General features: G+C 34.5%; 1 protein-coding gene across 6 annotated transcripts in view; it reads right to left on the bottom strand.

Moving 5' to 3' along the window:
* LRCH1 (leucine rich repeats and calponin homology domain containing 1) overlaps positions 1–12551 on the bottom strand; it is a 116540-nt gene that overhangs the window by 8461 nt on the left and 95528 nt on the right. For 4 of the 6 annotated variants that reach the window (XR_011682487.1, XR_011682488.1, XR_011682489.1 and 1 more), the window contains 2 exons: positions 11273–11350; positions 3477–3734 (listed from right to left, as the gene is read on the bottom strand). Coding sequence is in view for 2 of the 6 variants with exons in the window: in XM_071448458.1 (XP_071304559.1) it covers positions 11273–11350 (78 nt within the window). In the remaining 4 variants the exon portion in view is untranslated. The remainder of the gene's footprint in view (positions 1–3476; positions 3735–11272; positions 11351–12551) is intronic. The other 2 variants (XM_071448458.1, XM_071448459.1) reach the window with 1 other exon arrangement.

Here is a 12551-nt window from a genome sequence, read left to right on the forward strand (position 1 = left end):
AGAACACAATGGGATGTATATACAGCTTTCAGCTATAAAAATTTGTTAATTTACAAAAGGCGTTTAAAGGACTACTACACTGCATTACACTGCACTTGAAAATATTTCTTTTTTCTGTATGAAGGAAAAAGCCAAATTCTCACATCAAAATGCCATTTGTGATCCAGTGCAAACAAATTTTGCCTGCAAGCATATCCACAACAAGCTGTATTCATTATTTTATTGCAGTATGGATGAGATGACCTCCACAGGACATGAGAGTATGATGGGCATAGTACAGACTGGAAACCCATTTATTAGGATGTCATGGTTTGAAAATCTCTGACGATCACCACAATGCAAAAAAATGAATGGGGAAAGAAAGAGAGGAGCAAATATAATTAATGTTATTAATGAATATAAGGGTGAACTACAGTGCACTTTTTTTTTAAACTCGCGGCGATCAATCTTATTATGTAACTAGCTATAAGCAGTAAGTACCAATTATATCTAACTGGGTATCTCAATACTGACATCTCCTCTAAGGTGAGGAACCATCAAAGAGTTGAACAGTTCGGTTCACAAGTACTAAAGCCACAGAACAGCAGCACAGAAGCGGGACTCTGAATTTAGCAAAAAACCTATTAGAGTAGATTAAAGATGTTTTAGTTTCCAGTTCCCCATTTAGTGTAAGAATTATTGACTTCAGAGATGGAAAGACATATTTTTCATATTTGCATTACATTTGAAATATATTTTGAGAAACTTTACTATATTCAGACTCAGAAAATGTAAGGGTAATTTCACTACTTCTTTCCCTGTAGGATTTATAGATATTTGGAAGTGTAATCAATAACAACACCCAAAAATACCAAACTGGATAAGTTTCATGTATGTTAGCACACCTGTGCTTGTCATGAACCAAGTATGTTTGGTGTTTTTCACCATTTGTTTCAAGACGGCTTCACCATCTCTAACTGCACCAGAAACTGCACATAATGCTACACTTCAAATACCAGATATTGTCATAGCTGAGAACACACAGAAAATGGTCCCTAAGTGATGACTCTGTTTGCATGGTAAGCATATACAAAGTTAGGACTTCAGACAAGTTTGAGAGTTAAGTGTCACTGGGGGACATTCACTTGGTCAACACTGGCACAACAGTAGTTCAGTTTCCAGCCCAGTGTCTACTCTGATAAAGCATTCAAAACCACTGAAGACATGAACTTCCATTTCAGCACACTGAAAATGCAAAACACACTGATTACTCCTCTTACTGCCCTCCAAACTATTGGATACAGTGGATAATCAGACATGTTATTAGACAGAGACAGATGTGTAGATGGCAGCAAAACCTTTCTCCACATGATTTTCTCATTTGAAAGATGTACTCATACATGCAGCTCAGCACTACATAAGGAGGGCACAACACAAACCATCGACAGGAGACCTGTTTACCACTTGTAGGAGCAATAGCAAAACCCCAACCCTATAGAAGACATCACTTCTGTCTCAAATGCCAACACTGGACTATAAACAAACATATTAGTAGATTCTGAACTGATTCAAGCCATATGTCACTCAGTTTCATCAGAAAAGCAAAATAATTAGATCAAGACAACAAAAAAATCAAAACAAAGATCTGCTCAAAGTGAAAGCTTAAATGTCAAGCTGTGATTGAATAAACAAGTGTCTGGTGTTGGAATTGCTGAAATTAGGCTCACAGTTAGAAGACAGGCCTGTGCAGGATGAGGGCACAAGTCTACAGCTACATACCAAATAAAGAGCTTAGATGCAATGACTGAACTCTCGCTTCGTCACAAATGACACTCTTTACAATAAAGTTGTTATATGTATGCACTGGAAGCTGTCAGACACCAATCCCTTTAAAAATTTTGATTTATCCATCATCAGAAACTAATTTTTCCATTGTAAAATATATATCTAATACACTTGCTACTTTTTATGTATATCTGTCTATATCTATCTATCTATATATTTAAGCCACAGAAACCAGGAACAGAACTGCACTTAAAAGTTTTTTAATAAAATTTTACAAGTATCTGTGGAGTGGGAATATTTGGAGAGCAGCATTAAATAATAACTGTATGGCCAGAATAATCAGTAACACACAAATTCTTATCCTAGTTATACTCTGAAAGTCTATAACTTATTTTATTATATACTAGATAGGGGGAAATGAATGAATGTATTTCCAAGACACAAAACTGAGGTCCTTTGGTTAGCTAGCCTGAACTAAAAATTTAGGCAACAGCATCTAGGCCAATATAGGTTTATAATCGAGGGTTTTCATTTTTCAATAAATTATAATTTGTCACATTACAATAAATAATTAATATTATTAATTATAAAAATAAATAATACAATTAAATTTCAATCAAATTAATATTTCATGTCAATAAGGAGAAAACCCCAAAATTGTCTTATTTTAAGTTTAGAGTAGATGAACAGAACCCAGAACTGGAAGGGAAATAGAAGTCATCAGTCCAGCAGTCTAACCATAGGCAGAGTTCAAACATACCAAAATAGTTCGTGCCTAGTGTATGTCTAAACTGCTCTTTAAAACTTTGTAGGATGGAAAAGCTAGAGTCTTCCCAGAGGATCCATTTTCCTACCTATATTGTCTTTGCTCCATTGGTTAGACAAACAAACAAACAAACAGTATCTGCATGTTCACAGGTGATGAAACAGAGAAGATAATGATGGGACTTGCTTGATGCCAAAGAATGGCAGGTAAAGGAATCTAATAGCTTATTCCCAAACTGTATCACTGTACTGCATGACCTTCATCATCATGAAATATTCTAAAGTCTTGCTCATATCCACTGCTAATTTACAGTCACCTTTGGGGACTAATGTAGCAAGTGTTTAAAAGGACTCCAACGCTGTTTCGTGTGACAGAAGAAAAATATTATTCTACCACAGGAAAAACATAACTACTCCAGTATGGAATTTAATCAGAACAGTAGAGATGAACAATAATCTTTAAAGTTACAGTACTCTTGTTAATATATAAGACTTTTAAAAAAAATCACAGTAATTTGAAAGATAGCTCTCTAAGTGCTCTTAACACAGTATGTGCAGAGATAATTGGCATCCACTTGGAAAATACTATCACCTGCTGGAAGTGCCACCTGAAACTGCTTCAGTATCTGCAGCATTCTTGGATTTTCACAAAAAGTAAGAGGCTCAGCTCTATTTAGCTTGTGATACACATCTAGCCTACACCCAAATATGGAATAAGAGGAGCTTCACTGCTTCAACACATTTAGTGAGTAGTCTAGGCAACATGAAAGAAAAGCTATAAATAAGGAGATACATAAGTTCTTAAACTACAGCTGGAGGGGATAGAAGACATGGGACTTGCCTTCAGGATGCTACTCCTCTCTTCTATTTCAAGAGATTAATAAAGATATTACAAGAAAGCAAGGGAAAGGGAGAAGTTTGAAAGGCAAAGGAAGGAAATTAAGTACCTGTAATTTTTCAGAGACAAAGCAGAAAGTTTGTGCGCACATGCGAACAGGTTATGCTGTTAGCAAATTCCAGTGATAAGTTATATACATCAAGACTATAAAAAGTATATGGAAAAGACAAAAGCCTAATAGATCCCAGGAGCGAAAAGTAGAAGTTGATTGTGGGGGTTTCTCCCCGAGGGCGAGCAGAGTGTCAACAGTCTTTCGAATGTGACGAATATCCGACTGCAGGATGTCATACGGAGAGCAGAGGTCAGCCTATCCCGAAGGGCAGCCATTAGAACAGAAAAAGAGTGCAAAAAATTAAAAATACAAAAATAGAAAGATATTGATAAATAAATAATCACAATATTCTAGCATAAACATGTAGGAATAGTTTCTTCCTAGTGTTGCCTTAGTCACTAGACATCCCAGCTTCCTTTTATTTCCTCTAAATACTGAATCTATCATATAACATCAGAATGTTAAGATAGAAGAGCCCAAGCCTTCTAATCCTTCCAAAATTGTGCCCAAGTTCACAAGGGTTAGGAAGTGCATGTGATCCGCTCATTCCAATAAGGTCTGCACACCTTTCTCGATCTGGACCTTATTCAAATGCTTAAATGGAACCAACTGGAAAAACTAACTTAAAAATAGCAAAGAGTGGGTTAGAAAGCTGTTAAAAGCACAAGCAGCAGCAATATGAAGTCTAAAGAAAAGGTACTTACAGAAATCACTAGAAGTATGCAAAATTCTCTAATATAGTAATCTAAAACGTGGTATTCAAATATTACCTCAAATGATACCCAGGGATAGGAACTCAAAAAAGCATTGTAGCACTAACTATACTTAATTTTAATAAAGTTTCTAAACTGAAGCATTGGACACTAAATTTCTTACATAGCATTTTTTAAATTATTAGCAGGTTAGATTCCCATACGTTTTTGGAAAGTATCAATGATTTCATGTGGCAACTTACTCTGGACTAGCTATACAGTATGAAGTGAAATACGTAATAGTACCAATATATTCACACAATATTTAACATTTAAATCAAACCAAGCAACACTAGTACTTTGAAAATGCAATCTAAGATACCATTTTACATTGTAAATAAGGCCTTACTGAGATAATGAATACTTACTGAACAAAATTACATGCAGTAAGAATTTGAAAGAACACTGCTCCTGTGGAAGCTTTTCAGTCCCACTTCCTTAATGAACTGACAGTACACCAAATAAACCAAGACACGGAAGTTCAATGTCTGTTTTCTGTTAGTGCAAAGTTTCAAGCTCTAGTTTGAAATAAATTAAACTTTAAAATATTTTAAATGCCTTTCTATCCTGAAAAGTGACTAGTGAAACTGGAAGTCAAAACTGTCATTTATACACAAATTAAATAGTGACACTTTTTTTCTGTTTTATTTTTGCTTACCATGAATGGTTCTAGCTTTACCAGGAGTCAAAAGCTGCAGAATTTTGTTACTTAGGCCAGCAGATACAGAGCAGAGAACCCACCTGCCTAGCAACAGCACTTTTTTTGCAGTCCTTTTTCAGAAATTTTTAACTCAAAACTCTAATGTGATAATAAACTTCAGTGCAATTCTGTTATTTTTTAGAGTATGAAAACTCACAGACAGCACAAAACATGCTGATCTTGTTTAAAAACGGGATAGATTTAGTACTGTATTTGAGAACACCTACATCCACAAGCTGCTTACCACAGAAACAAGTTTTAGTGCAAACTATTCGTGACTACCAACTACATAATATATTGCATTTATACCAAAAACACCAATAAACCCAGTAAATGCTGGATTACTTTTGGAACAACATCCAAGACTCAATTCCTACTTACTGCAAATACATACCAAAAGTAAATATCTAAGATACGTCCAACTTATATTTTAAAAATAAAATGCCAGACCTTTATAACAAGGACCTTTTAAAATTTTTGTCCAAAAAACCCCCAAAACAATGCCAATAGTCCCTACTGCAGTCGAATGGAAAAGGGAGTAATTTCAGACTTTAGAGATTGAGAGATGGTAATAGGCTGACTGTTTACAGATACCGATGAAGTTGCTAACCCAAGATTAACATCCTAAGCAGCATAAGGAGAAGCCAAAGCGTACAAAAACAGCCAACACACGTAGAAGAAACTTTCTACAGAAACTGTCATGATGTGTTTTAGTTAAATTCAGTGAAACTTGGGGAAGTCTTAGGAATATCTATTTTTGTGTGTTCTGTGATGATGGATAACCTGGTGTTATATTCACACCTTATAATGTAAAATATTTCTATTTTATGTATTTTAGATTTGTAGATGAAAAATACATAGCTTTTCTAAAACAGCAGATGTATTTCCACTTATTGCACTGATCTTGTGCAATAAAAATACAAAACTAAAACATGACATCATGAAATAGTGTAAAAGCACATGACCTCCATACAAAGTCTCAAAGATAATCACTCATCCACCCATCTATGACAAATACTGCCCCTCTCATTTAGGGGATTGAAGTTATTGCTAGTAAGAATGAAAAAGATACATCTATTTAATAATTACATTTATGGACTGACATGTTAGGTCTATGAAGCTGTATGATTAAATCATAGAGCTGTCAATCATGCACACGGAATAAACACAGTAAGACAGAAATACGACAGCAAAAGCATAACCAGCAGTTTGTATGCACAAACCACCCTCATTCTGCATGCCCTTGCAGTAACTGAAAACAGAGAGCATTTCAGAACTGACCTCCTCGGATCTATACTCTGGTAAAAAAGGTCAAGAGTAAGCTTGCAGAAGTGCATTAAAGAAAGAAATCTGTAGTGCATATGCACTATACTCAAAACATAAATGAAAGGAAGCTCAGAACTCTGATTTCAGGACTGTAATTGAGAGTATATTGAACCACTTAACTCCATACCGTAGGCCACACAGTGTCCATTACCGAGTCCAGGGGAAAAAGGTGGAGAAATGAGTCATACCTGATAAACTTACTGCAACTTCATGGATGTCTCATGATGAAACTATGGAGAAGTAACTGATTACGTGAGGTGATTAGAAAAGAAGCATAAGTGGCAATGATACTATACCTTGCATTAAACTGAAAAACATGATTACCAGTTGAACAACTAACAGCTGGATAGAAGGTAAAACACTTTACAGTCACTGCCTGGCTGCCTCCTTTGTTTTGTTATTTTTAGAATACAAAAGCCTCCTGCTTTGTTTTTCTTTATTATTGTTTTGCTTAATTTGCAATTCCTACACTAACTCAAGTCACATTGATTTTTAGAATAATCCTGTCTGGCATTGCCACAGAGAGAATCTCATTATCAGAGGAGAGGCTGATACATAGTATTAGGTCCCATTTGCAGGACTAAAGTCACTCAGAAGGGGCACACATAAACCTTTTGTAGTCTGCATCTTTGTACAATGATGTGAGATCCAAAAAGCCATTCCTTATCATCACTCTCTTTTCTGCTCAGTATGTTTACACAATGTAAATGACTGAAAATTTAAGAGATATGGCAGAAGTCTCTCATTCCTACCCAAGGTATTATTGGTCATACCAAATCATGCTGCATCACTGCTGATGTGCTGGAACACAGACACTGGAACATTTGGCTGTGAAAGATTTCATTTTATCACTACCTTTTACAAATAGAAATTACCATTCTATTAGTAATCATGATAACTTCAGTCTATCTTTATTTTTAAACTGTATGATGATCAATACAGTATGTTATGTGGGGAAATATTTGTTTTCCTTTTAAAAAGATAAATCATATTTCTCTGACCTGGCCCCAATAAAGAGTCAAAATATGCTCAAGTGCCTAAATTGTTAAGATATTACATTAGTGTAAGCTGAATACTATAAAAATTAATTTCTGTCTTTGTAAAAAGCTAATTTCAAAGACATTGAAAAGACTACATTTTCTTTTTCAAAAAATGCTTAGAAGATCCTACTTCTGATACCCCTTATTTGTTCATAACTCAGAACCAGAAAAGATGTAGACCAAAACTTGCAATTTTTGTCTTTCAAACATATTGCATGTACAGCTTTGTTTTGGTCTAAATCTTACTTATAGTAAAGTATCATTCAACCCACCACAAATCAATTTTTAACTTTTGAAAGGATACTGGTTCACACTACTGAAATTGCATAACACCCTGTAATATGGATTACCAGGAAAAACGGCTATCAAGAATAAAAGCTCAAGTTTAATTAAGTTATTAATTTGCAGGTTGAAATAGCAAAGTCTATGTCCTTACTCCTAGTGTGAATACTGATTTTGCAATGACAAGTTGAAGAAATCTGCATTAATATTTTTGCCTTTATTTACATATATTGTTACTGGTTTTATGAAAGAGCAGTTGTAAACAAAATACTTCCATAACTTTACATACGAGGTAATGTAATGATAATTCACTCTTCTGACAATTTTTAATATCTTTGGCATGAGATGTCATTAGGAAGAGTAAAACTGCAATAGAATCATTTCATTTGACACTTTGGGGGCCACACTTCCACACAAAAGAGAAGCAAAAAATCCAGCTTTATTTTTCAAACCCACAAAATGTGAGAGGGTGGGTGCAACATGGATGAACTGAGTTAGCAGTGAGGGTGGTATTATTTGTGGGCTCACATGACATTAACAATGTTAAGTCCAGTGAATGGCACAATCCAAGTACTGTATGTCACTGAAAAATGCAGCAGGACCTCAGCCCTGCTGAGGTAAATTAGGTAATTTGATGGGTTTTAGTTAACCACGTAAAATAAAGTATTCTTTAGCAATTTTCTAAGAAACAAGGACTGAACCTTTTTGTAATATAACTCCTGAGGGGCATGGCAGACATTTTCTGAATCTTCATACTTTCAGATACTTACCTGCCAACATCCCTTTCTCACATCAAACAAAAAGGTTGTTTTGTCTCAAAAAGTGATTTAACAGGTTCACTGATATGGTGCTACAGCAAAGCCTAGTAGCAAAATTGGACACAATTTGATTGTTTTGCAATTCTCACACTTTTGACAGCCTCCTGGTGCAGCCAGAGCATTGCTATTTAGTTTCTTATTAAGGGTCAGACTTCAAACCTCCCTCCTGTGTGTGATCCAGCACGTTCCTTCTGCATGCAGTCAAAAGCATCATGTGGCTGTTAACAGAAATCAATTTCAATGTGTCCCCCACTGTATTGGAACTCTCACCTGGCAGGTAATGGCTTTCAGAGTCTTCTACATACCAGTCATGATAAAGAGACAGTGATGTTCCTCAATTTTGTATTTGCAATTCTTTGGTCAAGATGCCAAATACTCAGTGTGACACATTTAGATAGCAGCTGCATTGTTCTACATCTGTATGAAACTTCCCAGGATCATTCTGGGAAAGTAATTTTGATCCAAGAATTGAATGCTGGAAACCACAGAAGTAAGAAACCATGCACATCAGCACAGCACAGCAATTACTCAGCTATTTTCTTATTTTCATTTTACATGACTAAACAGGAAATTATTCCAAACCTGTGGAGTTCAAGAAACAGCATGTACTCTATTCCTTAAATAACTGAAAACAAACCAACACAAATTATGATCATTTAAAAGCCTTTTCAAGCCCATGCAGCAGAATTTCAAGTCAATTCTCAGGAACTAGACATGGGCATAAGTACCACAGAAAAGCCCAATACCTACAGGTATATAAAGACTCAAAAGTAGAACCCATCACTTTCCCACGTAGGGTGCTTGTTTTAAAAAAAAGTCACTTCTCTTCCTGGTTTCTCCAGAGATAGTTAGGTACAGCACAGCTCATCCATCTGAAGCAGCATGAGCATGCCATCTGTAGTTCTTTAAAAACTTTGATAGCTGACTGCCATACTCACTATTACACAACTTTGCATTCCTAATCCATGTCCCTGGAACACACAGCAAAGTTCTAGCATCTACTAGCTAGCTCCACAACACGATGCATTCTCAGAAAATATAGCAAATTTTGTAAACATACATTTGCAAATTACCAATGGCTAATAAAAAAAAATATGCTCAGACTACTTAAAACCTATTGTAAGTTTACAATTGCAAGCAGTTAATTTAATATTTAAGTGAATGAGCTTTTCCCTTCAAGAGAAGTTAATGCTTATTTAGATACATAAAGATGGTTAGTTTACAAATCAGACTGGTAAGATGTGGCTTTGAGCCCAAGCTTCCATGCAACTCTTCAATAAATAAACTTTAATAAAATTGTAAAAAATCCTACAGAATTCAGCAGTAATTTTGATGAAAGGATTAAAAAGAAGGGGTAATAAATGTATTTATGGAAATGCCTATTCACAGAATACCAAGAAGATATTTCTCCAGAGAGCTTACTTAGAGAAATCCAAAATCAAAAAGAAGGAAAGATTTCTGAAAGATCTCATAGCAGCAATGAAAACAGACCTTAGCCTTTTCTTTCCCAAAAGGCTACAGCCAGGAAAATTAGACCTGTATTCTGTTCACTGATAATTTATGATACATCAGAAGAATTTTCGGGCTGCTTAACAAATGATCCATGTCTAGAAGTCCAGAACAATGAGATTTCCACCTTCTCTGAAGTGAAATTTTACCTTTAATATGGAATCATTCTAACATAATAAATTACATAACTACAAGAACTAAATAAACCATTACAGCTTAAGAGACCCAGCCATTACATTGAATTGTCAAATTAAATTTATGATGAACCATTCATTGGAACTGTAAGAAAGTCTCCCCCTCAAAATTCCTACAAATAGCAAAAATGATCTGTCACTTTTGCTGTCCTCCAAATCAAGTGCTAAAATATAGATAAAACAAAGAATTGACACTATAATTCTTTCCCAATGTGAAATCTTGCATTACCATCTGCTCCCCAAGGGGATGGTGGTGGAAATCACACAAAATATCTTTACATTTCAGCATTCTTGAAACAGACGAAAAAGAACTCAGCCTTAGTTATACTGTCATATGTAGGCACCAGTAAAAATACATAATGTAATTTTCCTGTGTTCAGTTTAAAATGACCTTATATAACATTTTACCTTCTTTTGAGGGTCACGTATTTGAAATTTGACTTTTTCTTAAAAGATTCTTCTAAAGCATAAGGAAGTCTTTGAAATAATTCCAATGCAACTGCAGTATTCATTACATTAGTCATGAAGATGAGAATAAATTACATGATGAGTGATACCATTCTTAAATGAAAATCAGAAATTACCAAGCACTGCAATTTCCCTGTTTCCAATGACTGAAATACTTATAACTACATGATAGAATATTACACATACGTGCTTTCCATACTTAACATACAATGCTTTTCTTCAAATCGCTGTAGAAATATTTCAATACAAGAGATGAGTCTGTTATTAGTCACCAATGCACAGAGTACTTAACATTGTAAAAAATGGAAATATTGTAAAAAAAGTAAAAATTAAGAAGGATGAAGTTCATATTCTAAAAGCATGAGGTAAAAATGCAGTTATGTTGTGCAATGAAAAAAAAATAGCAAGCTTTTGGCTACTTACATAATACATTATCATAATTCCTTATTTATTTTCCATAGCAAAAAAGATGTATTAGAGGTAATAGTGAATTACTCTTTTGAGACAACACCTGCAATTTATAAGTGCTATGAAATAAGCCATTTAAATGCACAAAAGTAGTATTAAATCACATTATTTAGCTCAGTTTTAAAATTGTGTCTTTATTGCTAAAAACCTGTAGTGCATAAAATTATCATTCAGCTTTCATGTAATTAATGTGTTTTCATTTTTGAACATCTAGAAATGACAGACAATTAAATTACCTCTGGTATCCCCAGTTTTCTACATGCATCCAAAAAGTTTTCCACGTTTCTCCTGCATTTGGCCATGCTAAGTTTAGGCTGTAGAACAGAAAAAAAAATCATCTATGGCTAAAGAAGTCATGAAGAACAGACTTAACTGTAATTAACAGGAGGCTCACACCTTTAAAATTTTTTATGTACTCACAAATTTATAGTAGCTATACATTATATTAATGTCCCTGAGGAATCAATGTCTCATTACTTTAGAATCTCAAACATTTCTACAATTTGTCTCACTCAGAACTATTCACCAAATACTTACAGAAGTATCATGTTACCAAAAAGAAAAACCAAAACCCAAACTCCTCACTATTTTAGTTTCTAATTTTATCAGATGTGAAACAATTGCAATTCCTCAATATTCCCTTAAACCAAGAATTCACTGTAATAGCAAGGAATTCAAAGAACTGATTTTCCAGGCTAAAGTAATTTGAAGGCTGTTTCAACGAAGAGAACATCAATATAAAGTTGAAACAAAATGAAAAAAAAATTAAAATATGTGCTTTTTGTTACAGAAAATACCACAAGATATTTATTTTTTTAAAATCAGCATGAGAAGTTTTTACCCCAGATACTCAAGTCTGCAAATTTTGGCAATGTCGTATTTTTACCAAAGATAGAAATTATTTCAAGTCAAGGAACAGCAAAAGAAATTGCACCAGAATATCTGAAAAAGTGTATTTTTCTTAAATCTGTCTTCTTGAAAGTCCTTACAGACTGCCTCCAAAATCCACATGGTATTCTCAGAATTGAGTATCAGGGTGCACATGGCAAATTTTTACCAAATTGTATGTTAAAAAGAAAAAAGACAAATAGCTGAAAACACACAAAACCTCTTCAGAACCAGATTGTTACCAGAAACCTGGAACAATGATCTATTCAATAAATAGATATAAACAGAGAAAACACAATAGTGTTTTCCTAAGTTTTAATAAGTGCACACAGTTTATGTACTGTAATCTTCAGGTCCTTAGATTTAGGTAAGCCAATATTAAATCACTACAGTGCAAGTTTCTGTTCTGTCTGCAGGTAAAAGGAATCACCTCTACATATTACCCAACAGGACAAATATACTAATAACTGGTGTAAGTGCTTTAGTAGCATGACATCTGCTAAGCCATACACCGCTGAAGCCAACCTCACTTTTTTCAATCAATGGAGGACAGGCTAATTTTCTTTTCTAAGGGTGTACTAGAATGAAAACTTGTAACCAAAGCATTTCATATTGTTCTGAACAGAA

This window comes from Agelaius tricolor, unplaced genomic scaffold, assembly GCF_023055355.1.
Source record: "Agelaius tricolor isolate 1412-34295 unplaced genomic scaffold, bAgeTri1.0.p SCAF_26, whole genome shotgun sequence".
NCBI classification, from domain to species: Eukaryota; Metazoa; Chordata; class Aves; order Passeriformes; family Icteridae; genus Agelaius; species Agelaius tricolor.